The sequence below is a fragment of the Cyprinus carpio genome, chromosome B9, assembly GCF_018340385.1.
Source record: "Cyprinus carpio isolate SPL01 chromosome B9, ASM1834038v1, whole genome shotgun sequence".
NCBI classification, from domain to species: Eukaryota; Metazoa; Chordata; class Actinopteri; order Cypriniformes; family Cyprinidae; genus Cyprinus; species Cyprinus carpio.
In genome coordinates this window covers 15653272-15672647 of record NC_056605.1, presented here as the reverse complement: position 1 = coordinate 15672647, position 19376 = coordinate 15653272, and the positions used below count along the sequence as shown (strand labels likewise).

Here is a 19376-nt window from a genome sequence, read left to right as displayed (position 1 = left end):
TGTTAGTCACAGCCTAGCATGAAACAAAAAGCCAGACAAGAGGAAAGAAAAAGGAGAAGAGAACAAGGAAAGATATTCAGTGAAAGAGACAGAGTGAGACAATTCGCAGTATTTCCGTACAAGGCTAAAGAATGATCCAAGTCACGATGAGGCAAGCTCACTTGCAGAGAATGATCTCATTACATTAGTGCATGTCGTTCAGAGGTAGAAGATGGTCCAATCACAAATGAGCAGGCTTTTCATAGAGTTAGAGAATGGTCCAATAGGGTTAGAGCATGTTCTGAGGAATAGAATGACCCAATTACGATGGAGCAATGCCTTTAAGACATAAAGGATGAACAAGTCGCGAAAGAGCAAGATTTCAGAGTGATACCTTTCTTAACTTAAGAATGAGTATGTTGAACAAACCACCTTTGTAAACACTTGCAAAATGTACATTGAGAAGCATAATAATAAAATTAAAAAAAGGCCACACGCAGAGATGTGAGGAGGGAAATTTTGCGCCACGTCATGAAAGTGAAAGAATAAAAATGCATTAAATATGAACTGTAAAGTGCAAAGACAAGGGGCTTCATCGTGTCATTCTCAACAGGATGGAAACAGAGAAAGTTGATGCATCGAAGGCACAAATAAGCAAAAAGGTCTGCTCGCGTTCGGCCTACCGTACCAAGATCAGTCTTAAGATCTGTGGGTAGACTTAACTTTCTGCCTGGTCCCTTGACTGAAACAAAAATAGGACAAAAAGGGGCAATTAATCCAGTTAAGAAAACAAAACAAAAGGCAAAATAAAGAGATCAGCTCAAATTAAAATCAAAGAAAGAAAATCATTTAATGTAACACATGCAGGTGTACACACTGACATGTAATGTTTCATTCGACAGTCATGCCTGATCGCATACTGCCACCAGATAAACAGATTTGTCTGTTTTAGACAAGCAAACACGTGCATGCAGAACGCATCTAAGTTCAAACGCATAAGTCAAAATCATTTTTTTTAATTTCTGTTTCCTACCATGTTGATAGGAACAAATTCACAAATCAATGAAAATAACTGCAAAATATACAGATTGGATCTGTTGTACTGTATTGAACAGAAACCACAAAAACCGCACAGAAACCAATCACGTGTGTGCATGCAAACACAATTAGTAAAACAAACATAGAGGTTCAAATTAAAGTGTAATCGGATAAACAAAGAGAGGTCAACATTTTGCAAGCATTTTGCACCGCAAAGGTTAGAGAGTATACTGAGCTGAATGTCTAATATGGCAAGAATTACTTCTGAAATGGGATTTAAAAGAAATTTTGAAAAAATATGTATGAGTGGATCCAAAAACTAATTCAACATCCGTTTCCAATGCTATGCAGGCAAAGAAATTTAATAACCAGGCATGGTATCCCAAAGAACGTCTCTCAAAGTCACTATTTATATGATGTACTCCAGAAAACTAAACACATAGAGCAGAATACTTCCCAAGATGACACTCTCTTCCTAAGCATCATTTCGATTAAATGGTTTTAAAGGAGGATATGATTTTAGAATGTCATTTTCAACAGGGTGCTAATGCTTTTCCACTTATGGGTTCCACAAAATGGTTTGATGAATGCAATTTGGTTTCCTATGTTGACCAAAGAGGTCTATAATATCTGGAGAAAGCTATCCATTAGCACTCCCATTCATCTTGGCCGGAGCAAGGCTACCATTTTACCATTTTAAGAGTCCTTTAAGTTACTTGCAAAAAAATTTAATTTTTAATTTGAATGGAAGATGATATTTAGAAGTACACCAAATGGTGTACTTGTGGCATTAACTAACCCCTGCTAATTGGATCATACTAGCAAACCAAACCAATAGCGCTCTCTCTCTCTCTCTCTCTCTCTCTCTCTCTCTCTCTATATATATATATATATATATATGCTATAGATAGATAGATAGATAGATAGATAGATAGATAGATAGATAGATAGATAGATAGATCATCCTCTCTCTCCATCTCTTCTTCCATGTATGTGGAGTTCGATGAGATTTGAGTGTAAGACAAGGCGGAAATTGCTCCTGAAATTGGCAGTAATTAACATTCTGGGATCAATAACCTGTGCCTTAGATGTGGAATGCTTCCCATTACTCTCTACACTGATAAAATCAGCCTGTGCACACATGTGCAGGTGTGTAAACATGAAAGAGAGATCCACAGGAAGTGTGGGCTACCTACACATTGATATGAGTGCAGCACATTAAAGACATTTTGCAAACTATATCCTCCCTGCGTTTTGTGTGTATAGACTCTGTCTGAATAAACCCATGTTGGACATCTTTTGTTACTGTTATCCAGAGACACAGCTACAAGGGCAAACATAACAGCTGGCATCCACTGATTTCAATGTCAGACCTCAAGTGGCCACCCTGTATTATTGTTTTTTTTTTTTTTTTTTCCATGGGCACAATTTCAGGAGTCGTTTAGCTGCTAGTTAGAACGTTCCGAGCAATTTCGTTGACTCCTTTGTAAGCCTGACTCGGATGAATGGTAATTTGGGATTGTTTTTGGAAATATTTAAAAAAAAATGTCTTCTGCTATCCTGCACTGCAATTTGCATGAATTACCGACTCCTTTGCTTTCAGCACACGTCATCTTCCGCTAATTCGTAGAGGCGGATATACTTCAGGAGTAAAGATGCAGACGCCAGACTCTATGATGAATTCAGAGGAATTTCATTCTCAGAAGCATGCATTAGCATTTTTGAGCCACAGTGTTGTTGTTGCTGAAATAAAATGTCAAATCTTCAGCATTTTCCTCTCTTGTAAGCTTCTCATCAAAAATACATTCATTTACTTCTGTCTGGCAAAAGAACACGTCACTACTTAGCATCATCAATTTGGTGACCTTTGTAGTGACCCAGTATTTTTTTTTTTTAATTGAGCCAACACTTAAGGCCATTCACATGCAGCACATTTTCAAAAGTGAACAAAAGCATTATTAGCGTATAATTCTCATGCTTGTAGCCATTCTCTCTGCCATGCTCTCCGAGACAAAGCTTTGCAGTCTGGCACATTTGTGTAGTTATATAAATCCATTTACATTAGTTGCATCTAACTACAAGTTTAAAATTTTAGGTATTTGCTATGCCTTTCATTAAAAGGTTTAACAAAACTTAAACTTTATCAATGTACAGAATAACTAGAGCACTAATCATTGGTAAAATAAGTTAACCAATGAATTAATTCAATTGTAAGATATTGTAAATGTGCAAACTGTACAAGCATGGATGGCCGAGCTACTGAGGGCCAAAGAAAAACTCTTGAGAGCCTGTTGGGGTCTAACTAAAGCAAGTGTTTTTCTTTTACAGGTTTTGTTTGTCATGCTGTACAATATGAGCCCAGTGAGATTTTGCAAAAAAGCTACATGTTAGAACTGATTTTGTTAATCTAAACTGAAATAGTAGGGTACAAAAGTAGGTGCATTTAATTTAATTTTATTAAATATCCGCATTTCACTCTGCATGTGGAAATTTGGCTGATTTGTAGCACCATGTTTTTTTAAACAGTTTTCTGTTTTAACTATTTAACCTTTGTTGTTGTTGTTGTTGTAATAACTGAATATAAAAGTATGTTTGTTTGTTTTTTCCAGTTTGAGATTAGATTCTACTGATTAGTATAATTTATTAAGAAGCATGAAAACATCATATTTTAAAATATGGTATTAATCATATAATAAAATCTATTTATTGTTACTACCGTAGTCATATTAAATTATTAAAAAATCTCCTTCAAACAGTGAAAAAAGCTTTCAGAATTTTTGTCTTTTATTTTTTGTACTTTTAAAATGAATGTATGTATGTTTTACATAATTTAAATTATTTTATTCATTGAAATGCACAAAAAATGGTACAAACTTTACTGAAGTGATTGTTTTGAACAAGTATTAACTTAAATATTATTCAAAATACATTACTTTTGCTAAAGTATTTGTACCCGAATATGGATAAAAAGCTTAGCACCTCATATATTTGTATGGTTTCTAATAAAACCAGACAAACACATTTTATGATTTTGTTTCCTATTTAATGTGTTGTTCCATCAATATTCAATAATATATTCTTTGAGTTTCTTTTTTGTTTGCAAGTATACATTATGGGAGTACCTAAATACAACTTTTTCTTAATGTTTTAATGCCTTTAGCCCTGTTGTACCCTGTGGCTCAAACCCAAACTAGCCATGCCAACAGCACTAATGCTAATGCTAATGCTAATTCTTGAACTGAAAAAAATAAATAAAAATCAAACTGGGTGAAAAGAGAGGACTACTGCTCATTCTAAAGAGCAAGCAAAATGTTGAATTCAAATTTAATTTTGAAATTCAGTAAAACCAAAAATAATCAATTCAATATCATGTCAATTCAATTCAATTCAAGTTTAGTTGTATAGCGCTTTTAACAATACAAATCGTTGCAAAGTGACTTCACAGAAAATAAAGTTTCTACAATATTTAATAGTAGCTTATCAGTGGTGAATGTCAGTTTATGTAAATATGGCAGAAATGTATGGGAAAATCAATTAAAGACAACCAAACAGACAATTACACTATTACACTACTAACAGACACTACTAATAGGAATTATTATATGATGCAATCAAACTTATAGCAAAATTTGGTAGTTCTGTGTCAAGTCAGCCAATGGAAACAACATATGACAAAAATGAAAACAGACTTTATTTACATTTAAAAAAAAATAAGTGTCATCTGACCCCACTGGACCTCAATGATCAATGCTCTGTCTGGGCTACAGTCACAATATCACCCCTCTCATCAACACACACAATACATACTACCTACTACCATGCATCGATCACACACATGCCTAAAATAGCCAAACCAGAAGCACACTTACACATACTCACATACGCACACACACACACCTACACCTACACCTCAGCAGCACGGAGAGTAGCACAGGGCACTACGAGCGTGAGGCTACTTCTACTGCAGCATGCAACCCCCAAACAAACACCCACACACACACAGACGGAGAAGCACATGAGCCGTGGGCCTGCTGTGTGTGGGTGTTTTAAAGGGCTGGACACATTCTTACCATTGTCCAACAGGTAAAAGACAGGACTGTAGTGGCAGGACCGTAGGTTGGACACAGGTTCCCCTGTGCCTCGAGGGTCATTATGGAGGGAAGGGGTGTAGGGTGCTGGAAATCAGAGATCACACAGTCATTGTCACATACCAGGCTCAATTAAATACAGCCAAACAGCTTGTTATAGGTCATTGGGATCCAGAACAGGATGCTAAAAGTGGAGAAAATCACACACAAGGAATTTTAAAATATTCCGATAATAATAATATAAGCATATTCTAAAAAATATAAAACATAATATTAAAACAATACAAAAATATATGAAGAGTTTGGTTCCAAAATGCGATAAACGTAATTTTTTTTTTTTTTTTATGAGTTTCCGCCAAAATCAGTATTGTATCTGGTCGGTATTGAAAAGTCCATTTTTAATTTTACGCAAAATGCGATACCTGCTGAGTTATTAGGTCATGTTTTCTCCCTTTTTTTTCAAACCGCGACAAATGCCAGTCTCCCTTTTTTGGAGAACGTGATATACTGTACAGGTATCCGCTCAACCAATCTCAGCGCACCATTCCATGCACTCTAGACAGCAATGGTGGCGCTTTGAATACAACCAACATCCTAGTTTTACTCATCTACTTTGTACTTTGTGCTCAACAAACAAGGGCTGCACGATAAATCGCATGTGATTGTCATGCGCATCTCATCAGTAAAGCCGATTCTGTGATTAATCATACCGGTAAATCTCCATCACATGCTTTCAGATGGAAATTATTTAGATGCATTTAATACACAGAGCCGTAGATCACTGACAAGCTACGCAATATCGCGTTCATTAGATGAATCGCATTTGATTATGAACGCGATATTGCATAGCTTGTCAGTGTTAGTGTTAGTATTAATGGCATTTATGTTTTTGTTAATACAGCACATAGCACTAGTCAACTAAATGAATGTAACATGGCAAAGATCGGAGCACTTTTGGATGTTAAATGTAAGGGAAATGTTATTTTTGAATTTCTGCGGTCTAATGTGATATTGTTGTTCGTGTTCTTGTTCATGATGAAGCTTTATTTTATTGCTGTAATTAATTTATAGCATTAACAAGATGACCCGTTGAATTCATTTTGGAAGCAATGACTGATGAATGTATTTTTAGTCCAGTGCCTGTATATAAGATTAGTATTAACCAAGTCCAGAGGCTGTCATACGTGGATCAACTTACTATGTTGTGTATTTTCAACAGTTTCAATAGGAAAAATAACTTTCATATTGATTCATTGGATTTATTGTATTTTGAGAGAAAAAAAAAGTATCATGGATTTATTGCATTTTGGGAAAAAATAATACAATTTTATAATAAATCTTTGAAAATCAAAATCCGGATTTTAATTTTTAATGTTATTATAACCTAAAGATGCTATGTGAAAGTTTGAAACAGAAAATAGTTTTTTTCATCTTGCTACTTTCTTGGTAAAGAAAACACATTTTTACTCAAATTAATCAAAATGGATTTATAGCTTTTTGGAACCAAACTCTTCATATTATTTTTTATATATAATTTAGGCTGGTCTAGCTGATGGTAATTAAACGCTTATGGTGCTTAAATGCTTACATGCCTCTTCATAGTTTTTATTAAAGTAACTTTTGGATGTTAACATGATTTTGAATCTGTTAAGTGATTTGTACAAAGAGCATTTGAGAAATCTTAGGCATGCCATTGCATTGACCTTTGTTTAATGTGCATTTATTAGAAAAGCCAGATTTTTTTTAAAAAAAAAATTTCAGCTGACATAATTTTCTTTCTTTCTTTCTTTCTTTCTTTCTTTCTTTCTTTCTTTCTTTCTTTCTTTCTTTCTTTCTTTCTTCCTTTCTTTCTTTCTTTCTTTCTTTCTTTCTTTCTTTCTTTTTTATACTGAGGACATTTCAGCACACACAGAATGGTGGAGATTCTCACTGCATTTAACCTTATCAGACAAGATGAATTCATAAGACTCACAAATCACTGCAGGTGTCGACCTGACCGTACTAATCATGATTGCTGTGAGATTTGAGGCCAAACTGCTGAGGGTAAAGATGAGAGAACTGTGTTGTGAGAGACTAACAAGTGTATCGCAGGACTCCTGGTTATACTGCTTTAATGATAATGGCCTTCCTCAGTCTTTTCTGGAATCTGAAATCCTTCTGTCTAAAAGCTTTATTTTGCTCTCATTTAAATACTGTTTCTTGCCATTTTATGCCAATATGGACTCAGGACTGCCCACATTATTTCACCCATCTGTGCTGCAGCATCAGCTTACATTACATTGACTTGTGCTTTGACTTTACTTGATAACAGATAAAAGTTAAAGTAAAAGGTGACAGCACAGCTGGTATCTAAAAACAGGGTTTTATTAATTTTTAATGAAAAGTGAATTAAATGCTCTTTCCAGTCTAAAAAGTCATCAAAATTAATTTCTATAGCACATTTAAAAGCAACAGAGTTGCGCTAAAGAGCTATACAACAAAACACAATATATAAAAAGCATAATTTGAAACATGCATTATATGAAAAAAGAAAAAATAAACACATTAAAATAGAATCAGAGCAAAATGACATCAAAACCTTAAACTGATATTAATCAAATGCCAGAGAAAACAAATCAGATTTAAGAACACACCTAAAACTGGCTAGTGAAGGAGGAAGTCTCACATTTACAGGCACACTATTCCAAAGTTTAGGAGCTGCAGCTGAAAAAGCCCGACCACCCTTGGTTTTTCAGCAACAATGTGGGACGGTTAAGAGAAGCTGATTACTAGACCGAAGTGCTCTTTGAGGAGAGTAAGGAATCAGAAGGTCACTGATGTATTTTGGTGCAAGACCAGATAAAGCCTTGTACACAAAGACAGCTATTTTAAAATCAATTCTAAACTTCACAGGGAGCCAATGTAAAGGTGCTAAAATTGGAGTAATGTGATTTCTCTTTTTTGTTCCAGTAAGATGCCTCGCTGCAGCATTTTGGACAATTTGCAGATGAGAAATCACTGTTTGAGGCAGGCCACAGTAAAGGGAATTATAGTAATCCAGGTGTGATGTTATGAAAGCATGGATAACAGTCTCCAGATCTTTTGGGGGTTTCAGTTTAGCAATTGATCTCAGATGGAAGAAGCTGCCCTTTACCGCTGTGCTAATTTGTTTCTCAAAGTTGAGTAATGAATCAAATGTAACCCCAAGATTTCTTACATGGGTTTGAACATTGGCAGAGAAAGACCATAAATTAAAAACAGATGAAGTCCTAGAGTGGCCTAAAATCAGTATTTCGCTTTTGCTTTCGTTTAGTTGCAAAAAATTATTAGCTATTCAACATTTTATCTCCTCAAAACAGTCATAGAGCACATCCAAAGAATCACTGCTGTCAGTTTTGATGTAAGATAGAACTGTGTATCATCAGCATAGCAGTGGTATGAAATCTTATATTTCTTAAAAAAGCATGTAAAGTGAAAAAAGAAGAGGGCCTAAAATGGACCCTTGGGGCACACCGCATGACAAAGGAGCCGACAAACAAGAAAATTTCCCAATGCTCACTGAGAAGGTTCTGTCTTTAAGATAAGAGGCCAACCACTGCAGGGCGACACCCTGAATACCCACCAACTTTTCCAACTGATGTAACAGAATACTGTTACATTGGTTACAAAAAGGCAAAATATAAATGCCACAGAAGGTAATTTATTATTATTATTATGGCAAGAAATCAATTCTTTTACTCAACAATGGTGCATTAAATTGATCAAATTTTCTATCTATCAAAAAGTCCTAAAAATAAATTAATGTTTTAAATGTATGTTTGATTAAATAAGTCTTGGTGAGCTTAAGAGACTGGTTTTTACTTTATATTTAAAACATTAGTAACATTATTTCCCTAAATGTAATTTCTGTGCCATTTATCTACTGCAGCATTCAAGTTGAAGTTAAAATGTACTGTAAAAATGAACTAAAACAAAAAATAAAATACAGAAAATGTACAGGTCATTTTATGCCATATAATCATTTGATTCCATTTACTGATACAATCCAATGAAATGCAAAATTCAATATACAGGGGCAAAAAAATCCCTCATATTAATTAACTGTATATTCTTTCTTTCTTTCTTTCTTTCTTTCTTTCTTTCTTTCTTTCTTTCTTTCTTTCTTTCTTTCTTTCTTTCTTTCTTTTAATACAGTGTAGTATCTGTGGTTTGGAACATATAGCTAACTTATAGCTGGAGATTAGCTACAGATACCCTGTATGAAAAACAGCTTAACCGCCTAAATTACCAAATTAGACCAGCTAATAAAGAGCTGGAAACAGTCTACCAAATTCCAGAATACTGCAATAACAGAGTTAAGACTGAAAATGTTACTACAAAGGTAATCTTTTATCAGAAGAAAATGTTTTGAATATTTCATGACGATATGACACATTAAGTAAAGCTTTTGTGCTGTAGAAGGGATTTAATGCACACTCATTTCTGCAGGTTAGACAAGTACAATAAGCTCATCAGAAAAATGGAAAACAAATTACCGCTTTCTGTTCTTTCATATCCCCTTTCTTTTGCTCCCATTTTTCCCTTTCATTCCAAAATAATCTTTTTCAAAAAAATATATTTGCTGGTCACAGTCGATGGCTGACATTTCAGCTTATTAACCACCTGGCAATGTGCCACAATCAACAGGGTCAACAGCAACCCATCTCACCCTGCTGACAAAAACAACACCCGCACAAACAACAAACAACAACAACTAGTCAACTAGACAGAGAGAGATAACACTTATGAGAACTTCAAAGTGGAGTGCAGCACAATTGCTGGACTTGATGGAGAGCAGGGCAGACTGAAAACCAGAGAGGTTTGCTTGAGGTCAGAGATGATACTGTATGAATAAGTGCCAAGAAATAAGATGAGATGATGATGTAAAAATCAACCTTTTTCAGATCAAGTTAATACATTAGCAGCTAAAGCAGAGTGTTATTTATGTCAACTGAGGTGATGTTAGCACAGGAAGTGTTTGTAATGGTAAAGGGTTTGTGCCCCTGAGCAAACGCATGAAAACAGCGCCAGAGACACCCGCGCGACATTGAGTCCATTCATTATTCATCTATTCTGGCTTAATGTTACTTTCAAAAGCACACATCTAAAAGCTGAGACAGAAGTATTAACAAATAAAAAAGGTCAAATAACAACAGTGCCATCAAACATTTATTTGACGTAGCCAATTTCCATCATCTCAAGGTTCAAAAATTTTCCTGTGAATGTAGCACAACAGAGTGATATGCAAATAACATCCTTTCATCTGTGGTAAGGCACAAAGTTAATAAAGGACCTGGATTCCTGATCCCTGCATGTTTTATTGCTTCTTCAACGATGGGCACTTTTATGTCCAGTATTTAAAAAAAAAAAAAAAAAAAAATCTTGCTAATTATATTTTGAAATGCCTTTCATAAACAGATTTTATTGTTTTTTTATATTATTATTTTATTTTACAAACTATGATCTATGCAAAGTTAAATAATAATAAATTCAATATTGTTTGAATCTAAAATTATGTAAAATTATGACAGTACCTTAATGGTGTAATTCCACCACTCCAGCAATGAAACGCTGTTTGATAACTGGCCGCCAGCAGAAGAACACAGAATGCCATGAGTTGCACACTTGAAAACAAAGCCTACTAGATAGTGACCATGTGCTGACTCTGAAAATCCAAATATTCCATAATATATCCATATTTGTGATGAAACGTATCTGAGTGCTAAACTATTATTTATTATGTAAATTGTAGGCTTTGTACTTCAGTTCTAACAGTGACACAGAGGTGGGCGCGCTGATGTTTGGTTTACTGTATTTTATTTTGAAAAAATACCAACTGTACTGTCAAGTTAGCGATGCTGGAACTGATGTGTTTTTTGTGTTTTTGTGCTTCAAATTTTTCCTTATACCAGCAGAATCAACTTTAAACACTTATTTTCTTATTAATAATGCATCACTGTGTAAAGGTCTGCTTTTATTTGTGTACACCCACAATGAAAACAAAACATTGTGCTTTTGTAAAATAAAGAAAACAAATAGAATGTTGCTTTCTGCCATTTAAATTTCCTTTCTGTGAACAAATGTCACAAAATGAACTGAAACTTAGCGTATATAGGCTATGTTACGTGTTGCACTGTTTTTCCTTTGTTTATCTGTAAACTAAATCAAATATTTTTCAAGAATTTATTCCTTGTATGTATATAAGTACTGTGGATTATATATATTTAACATAATGTAATAATATTTTGTATTTTTCATATCTAGATGGAAAAAATTGTATTTTGTTCTACTATCTATTCAAAATAAATGAAAAGAAACCGAGCATAGTAGAACCTAAATCGTGACATCCTTTTATAACTAAAATCGTATTGAACTGTGACCCCCTGAACCGAGGTACGTACCAAACAGTGACATCTGTGTAGCATTCCACCCCTAATTATCATGTCCCGTATGACAGCTGTTCGACATTGCTATACAACTGACTAGTGTTCTTTTTTTTCTTTTTTATGAAACACCCAGGCACATTTATCAAACACCAAACATCCTGTCCAAATTCGCTCTACTGGCCCTTGTCAAGCATGGCCTCCTAATAATCCCCATCCACTTGATTGGCTCTATCTCTCTCTCCTCTCCACCTGTAGCTGGTGTGTGGTGAGCGCTCTGACATTGTTGTACTGTGGCTGCAGTCATATCATTCAGGTGGAGGCTGCACACTGGTGGTTGTTGAGGAGAGACCCCCCCACCCCCGCCCACATGATTGTAACGCGCTTTGGGTGTGCAGCAATACACAATAAAGTGCTATATAAAAAATGCATAATTCATTTAAACATAAGTGCAATGAAATACATAAGTAAACACAAACAAATAATGTATTAGTATTCTCCTTCCTCATCATTATTTATATTTTCTCTATAGTCCTTCAAACTCTCTTTTTATGCTTCAGTGGCTGATGCCCAGAATCTCAGTCCAATTTTTGGCTGAATTCCCCAGCCAATTGTAGAAGGCCATTTCCCCACTCCTGTTATAATAGCTGCTTCCAAATAAAAACACATCTGAATTACTCAGCAGCCTGAAGCCAACACAACAAATCCCAAAGAAGAAAACACACAAAGGATACTGTTCTGACAGCCAGCTCTTTACCACAGAACATTCTAGAGAAAATCACACACATGTGACTCCTGTGCTTCAATACATGCTTGAGATCTTAAAATAACTGTTCACCCAGATTTGACAATTCTGTCACTGTTGTATGAAAATGAGCATTCTTCAATACATCAACTTTTCTGTATTCCACAGAAGAAATAAATTTATATAGTTTTGCTAATTTTCACTTTTTGGTGAATTATTCCCTCAAATGCTTGATACACAGCCACATTTCAGAAGTGAATCTCATGTCTCCTTTCTTTCTCTCAAACTACTAATGTCAGGCTACAGCTCAGCTCGCCTTCCCAAGTGACTTCCATCTTTCAGGCAGCCTGCTGAGCTGGGAACTGGGAAAGCAAGCAGAGGCTTCAAATGCACTGAGACATGAGAGTGAAGAGAGAGAGAGAAAAACAGACAACAAATTTTGTATTCTTGGGACACCACACAAAATGTGCCTCTGATATTTCAAACAATAACTTAAAAGACACAATGCAATATTTATTCCCTTGAGAAATCAAAGCTTTACTGAAATAATTCTTCTAAATTAAGAGCTCTATTAAGATCCTCAAGGACAAGCACTGTTGTTGTCATCATGTTCATCCCACTGAGGCGATGCAAACATTGAGTAGAGCTTTGTAAACATTATCATATCCTCATAAAAATTCTACACAGGTTATGATGACTTTAAAGAAGGAACAAAGACATTAGAGTTAAGAGAGCGGAAGAAAAAAGCCTCCAGGGACTGAAGACCTGTGCTGTGGGGAAGCTGAAAAGAGGACAGAAAAGAAAAAGATGAAAACTGCTGGTTTGATGAAGATTTGAAGGTTTTTGTGAGTGTCGATATTTTAATGATTTGTCGATAAAGCTGAATTGTTTGACATTTGCACCACAAGTGGAATTTCAAAAATGATGACTTTTATCAAACAGGTTTTTTATACACTCCCCCATCATTAGGTGCATTTCCATTACGTTTGCGCAAAATCTTTGCAATATTTTATAAATGTTGATAAAAACTATTGTGAAATGACAGTGTTTCCATTAACCGATGTTATGCAACTTAAACACTATTTTTTCCTCTTGCAAAAAGTCATGACAGCCAATGTTGGGAGGTTAATGTATGTCGCAGTCACTGCACTAGCCATTATTTTTAATTGAAGGAGCCATAGATGTGTATCTTTAGCAAAGCAGTGTGGAGATTCCATTGCAGTTTTGAGGTATATTACCTTTTCGACTTGCCTGAAAAACCACCTCATTGCAATATATATATATGAGATTTTTTGTAAAATTTACACGTACTTTCGTGGCGTATTTTCAATTTGCAATTTCAGTTTGAAAGCTGCTACTGTTTCATGTGGGGTGTGGCTATTAGAGATGGGTGTGGTTATATTGGGGTTATTATAGGTGTGGCTAGACATGGATATGGCTATCAGAACTAGGTCATGAGTGGGTGTGGCTATATTAAGAGTGTGTGACCAGTTGTGGGTGTGGCTATAAAAAGTAAGTGTAAGTGTGATTATCAGAGGTGGTGAGGCAAAGAGAGGTGTATACTACAAAAAGGCATAGAATAAGTATGCAAATTGGAACACACCCTAGGTGTGATATGTTTGATGTGGACGTGGTCATTAGAGGGTGTGGCTATATTTAGTAACTGTGACCAATAATGTATGTGGCTATCAAAGGTAGAATTAGGTGTAATTATCAGAGGTGGGTATGGCCAGTCATGTGTGTGGCTATCAGAAGTAGGAGTAGGTGTGATTATCAAAGGTGGTAATGCTATTTGAGATCGTCTTGGTCATGATTGGTGTGGCTATATTAAGTGGGTGTGGTCAAGCATGGGTGTGGCTGTCAAAGATAGAAGTATAGACGTATGCTTGATTATCAGAGGTGGTGAGATTATCATAGGTGTGTGCGGTCATGAGTGGGTATGGTTACCTGAGGTGGGTGACTTGCTCCTCTCTAGGTCCAAAGACACCTGATTATCAGAAAGCTCCGTAAGGCCTGCCATGGAGGAACATGGAAGGCACAGTAAGAGGAAGAAGATGACAATAATCTCCGGGTTCCATGACCACCAAACACATTTGCATGCATCATATCACCAGGACAAACAATGTGGTCTGAGACACTATCATGATCCTGGAGCGATGCAAGGAAGATGTATAGACATCTTAATAACAGAGTTTTTAAACTTCTAACTAGGCATGTGCGGTACATTTATAGCCTTTATAGCATTTATGTTCTTTCAGTTGTGAATATGAGCTGTTCAACCACTGTAGGGTATATTCAGAACTCCAGAATCAAGCATGTGCACCAATACCAACAACAATTTCATGCATGTGTGTGCATGCAGGAGAGACAAAAATTGCATCGTTACTCAAGGCATGACGGTAAAAACATGATAAGGCCTGCACTGCAGAAATATCATAATTTTGAAAGTGTGTGTGTGTGAACTAAAGTTTATCTGCAAAGTACATGCTTAGCTAATCTTATTATTAAATAATAACAATAACCTTATTATTATGGTCATATACATGAATGCAGTGAAAGCCTCATTTTCACAAACGAGATTAATTATTTTGGCAGAGTAAAAAAAAAAAACATTGCATTTTTGGGCCATCATGATTAAAAGACACATTTCAGATAAAAAAAAAAATGTTCTACTGTATATAAAATCACAAGTCACTTTTTTTTTTTTTTTTTGAAAAGCTTCTTTTTTTTAGCAATGTTGACTTAAATTGGTATTTTTACATTGACTTTTATATATGTTATATATAAAGTTATATATTTTTTTTTGTTTAAATGGATAAGTCATGTCATGTCGTGTCATTTTTTTTATACATTGTGAGAATGTGGTCATTTGTGATTGGTTCATTACACAAACCTTTGGCACAAATCAATAAAACACTTTGCAAGGAGACAATCAAAGGTTGTAATTGGATGTTTCGATGTATGCAAATTCTGAATATGTGATATTCTGTAACAATTAATTGTATTACTATAAATAATGTTGCACTGAGTGTAATATGGTATGGTAATTCCACCTTTTGTAAACTTCATCAAAATAACACATTTTGATAAATGACATCCCATTGTCTGTGCTTTGCCTCCTTGCTGTTGTGTTGCCCCTATCGGCGTTTCACTGTAGACATGACTTACTCTGGTAGGAAGTACGGATCCGTTTCTTTGAATCGGAATAAAAGTTAGACAGGCCGCGCATGCAAAAGTCTGCAACAGCGCCCCCATGCCCCAGCACCGCCACCCACGAGAGGAGACATGGAGCAAAGGAGGAAAACAGGAGGAGAGAAGAACAAAATAGGCTCAGAGTGACAAAACGCATGTGACTGCAATCCGAGCAAGACCCAGTGTACTGAGGGAGAAAATGAAGGAATGAAAATAGGAAAATGAATCCTAACCTTTTGCTTTTTTTACTAATAACGAAAACAAAAAATAAGGTAGAAAACAGAACTAAACATAAGTAAAAACCTTTCAAGATCAACAGCCACCACAGAAGGTGGCACAGAAATTGTACAAAAAAAAAAACAACAACAACAAAACAAACATAAATATTAACATAAATAGAAATTACTTCTCTCTTCAGTGTCTATCTTAAAGTGTTTATGTGAAGATGTATTTATATGCATAAGTATTAGTATTATGGATTCATTTTGCTGATGGATACCCTATCTAAACTGAGTGTGAGCATCTGACAGCAGGCGGAAAGTTGCTGCATCACAATGTTGCATTTTGTTGATTGTAAGGTAAGCAATTTAGTTTTATGTTGCTGCACACACAATGCAAACTGCAGCACTGCTGATACAGTGGGGTCCAAAAGTCTGTGACCAGACTGAAGTTGTTGGTTTCAAAATGTATTTCAAACTTGGAGATAAACATTTTTTTTAGATTTTAAAGAATTTTTTATAACTAAACACAAATACTTTCAGCACTATTGTTTATTTATTTATTTATTTTTTCCCTAATCAAATAAGCGTATTATGACCAATTCTCAATCAGCCATGATTAATTTATGTCATGAACCAAAAGGGTCCAATAATTTATTGGCCACAAATACGTCTTTAACTCATGTAGGTGTACATAAATTTAAATATATTTACACTACCATTCAAAAGTTTGGGGTCAGTGATTGATTGATTGATTGATTGATTGATTGATTGATTGATTGATTGCATCAAAATTAAGAACAAATACATTTTTCTCAAATAAATGCTTAAAAACACTATTCATCCAAAAATTCTGAAAGTATACATTTCAACGCTGAAAAGCTTTTTGAGCAGCAAATCAGCATTTTGGATCCCACCATATATAAAGAGAATGACTAAAGAATGTAATCAATGATAGAATAAAAACTGAGTGGGACTTCTGCTCCTTTCATCGAACTGGAAAACAGACAGAGCAGTACAAAACAGTCTCTTTATACACACTGGTCTGAGTGTGTGGGTGAGCGTTAAGATGTTCACTCTCTTTTTTGAGAGCTTACATAAGCTACGGATCAAAATCACTCTTCGACCGCACCGAACAACCTTTCTGCCCACCTCTGCATCTCCATGTCGGCTCAAAGCCTCTCAGTTTCTAAAGATATGGCTGCCTGAACAAGAGGAGGGAGAGCGACCACTTTGAAGTGAGGAGCCAGCATGGCTGCCTCCCCACAGCTTCCTTTTGATTAAGCTCTATGAAAACAGATCTTCATCTTCAGCTTTTACTTATGACATCTCCTTTCTCTGGATGGTCCGTGTGAGTGTGTATGTGCGTGAGCAGTCAGGGTAGGAGGAGAGAGGAGGGCAGGTGGAGCAAGATCTGTGCTGGATTAGTAACAGCGAGTCCGTATGGCAGGTTACGTTGTGTTCTCTGTTAGGTGTCGTGCTCAGGCAAAGACCAACAGCAACAGAGATACAACAGACGACATGCAGAGAAGGCAACCAGGAATGCAGTCTGTCCCATGCAGTTAAAGAGAGGGACTGTGTGTGTGTGTTAAATAGACAAGAGACAGAATATTTACAGGCAAGGACAGAAGTTAGACAGCCCTGAGATTTGCAAAGTTTGGTTTTGATAGTTGAAATGCTGAGCATGTTTGTAGATGTATGTCAGTGACATGTGTGTTCACAGCTGGAATGTATTTTACAGCTTTGTTACAAAGAAACACACTGTATTTGAACATTTGTGGGATTCTGATACACATAGAGCATGTGTACCTGATGTGGACTGTCGGTTTTTGCGAGGAGAGCGTGTTAGTCGCTGGAAAGGGTCTGCCGATCCGTACAGCTCCAGTGTGCTCATACACAGCAGAACGGTTTTCTGCAGGTAATCCACCACTGCCAAACCATTACAGTTACCTAGAGCCAACCTGCACAAACACACACACTCACTGATCATACACATCTGTGTTTCATATTAGAAGTGTCAGATATACAAAAACCCATCATAAAGTCCAGTTATGACTAACAATATTTCTAATGATCACAGTTATGTCTAAATATAATATGATTATTGAATGTAGCATACAGGTTTGCTCAGATTACATTTACCTTGATAAATCTTTACAATGTTTATATTTTTTCTTTTATTAATTTTGTTTGTATTTTTAAAGTGGGATAGTAAAAATGAATTGCATTTATTTAATTATTTTTATTTTTATTTATTTCTTTATTTTTAGCACTGGCCTGAGGAAATGTTTGACAAAACAGATAGGACAATGCATAGCACACTGTCTGCGGCGCCTAGCAACAACTCAAAACAATGTAAAGATGGACGAGACGAGACGGACCAGACCAAAAGCGCAGCGAGATGTGACACTTCTCATCCGGCGTCCAACCGGCTTCAGAACCATCTTAGCACTTGAAAAAAATCAACTTTAAAATATATTACAGGAAACAGTTATTCAACAGTTTTTAGTAATTATACATTTATACATTATAATAATGTTTCAAAATGTTATAAAAATGTTTTTACAGTATTTCTGACCAAACAAACACATGAATATAATTTATGTTGTCTAGAATGCTAAACATCCAACAGGTTCTACAAGGGGTATGTAAAATGAGACTGATTTTAAAATGTTCCATTAATTACTGGTAAATCCCACACTGTGGGTCCAGTCATGAACAAACAATTCACAAGACACGCATACACAAATGCAGACTGTATGACACTGGGTGTGCAGTGATATATAATCTGCAGAACTGAATTCAAATTAATTCAAAGTCTTTCTGACCAATGTAGCCAGACATCACCATGGCAACCTTTGCTTGTAAAAACGCTTTAGTGATTAAGATTGCACGTGGTTGTGACTGAATCAAAACAGGATGACAACAAGTGAAAGATTCAAAAGAAGGCCAAATTATAATTAGAGTTTTACCACTTTAATCAAAATCAAAGACCCTGCAAGCTGGAATAACAGCTGGACACATGAGTCTGGAGTTTTTATGATGACAAAATCAATTACATTAAACATGGAAGCACTGATGTGTGATTACCATCCTCAGTTACACATTATTTTAAGGTACAGTTCTTGCCATTAACAAACCATTAACTGTGACTTTTGCTTCAATAAACTCCTAATTTGCTGCTTATTAATAGTTAGTAAGGTACTTGTTAATCAGGGATGTAGAATATGGTCATACAGAATATGTGCTTTAAACAGCCAATATGTTAATAATAGGCATGCTAATAAGCAACTAGTTAATAGTGAGAATTGGTCCCTATAATAAAGTGCTGACCCATGCTCATATACCATTGTAAATAAATCCACAAAACCTTGGTATTACTATGGTACTGTATAGTAAAATACTATAGTATTTATTTTCAAAGCAAAATCGAAAATAGAATATTAAATTAGAGGAAAAAGTAAGAATTCTATTGGCTGAATAAAATAGATGATATAAAAGAGGAAGGGCCACTTACAGTCCGTAGGCAGAGTTTAAATCCAAGCTGGTGATTTGTTGTGGTGGTTCTCCATCGACCCATAATAACTGAACCACCAGCTCCGCCTGGTACCCAGGAGGCATTCGGATCATACGATCTTTAACCCTGTGACCACAGTATTCAGATTCAGTACATGTGGAATCTATTTTGACTGTTACACTTTATTGACCTAATACT

General features: G+C 35.6%; 1 protein-coding gene across 9 annotated transcripts in view; it reads right to left on the bottom strand.

The window, feature by feature from the left end:
• The window catches only part of stxbp5l (syntaxin binding protein 5L), a 155527-nt gene that overhangs the window by 18772 nt on the left and 117379 nt on the right, over nucleotides 1-19376 (bottom strand). For 2 of the 9 annotated variants that reach the window (XM_042731146.1, XM_042731150.1), the window contains exons 17-23: nucleotides 19179-19304; nucleotides 17471-17622; nucleotides 15677-15691; nucleotides 15420-15488; nucleotides 14199-14264; nucleotides 5088-5192; nucleotides 668-721 (exon numbers count right to left, since the gene is read on the bottom strand). In XM_042731146.1, the coding sequence (XP_042587080.1) occupies nucleotides 668-721; nucleotides 5088-5192; nucleotides 14199-14264; nucleotides 15420-15488; nucleotides 15677-15691; nucleotides 17471-17622; nucleotides 19179-19304 (587 nt within the window). The remainder of the gene's footprint in view (nucleotides 1-667; nucleotides 722-5087; nucleotides 5193-14198; nucleotides 14265-15419; nucleotides 15489-15676; nucleotides 15692-17470; nucleotides 17623-19178; nucleotides 19305-19376) is intronic. The other 7 variants (XM_042731152.1, XM_042731154.1, XM_042731148.1 and 4 more) reach the window with 6 other exon arrangements.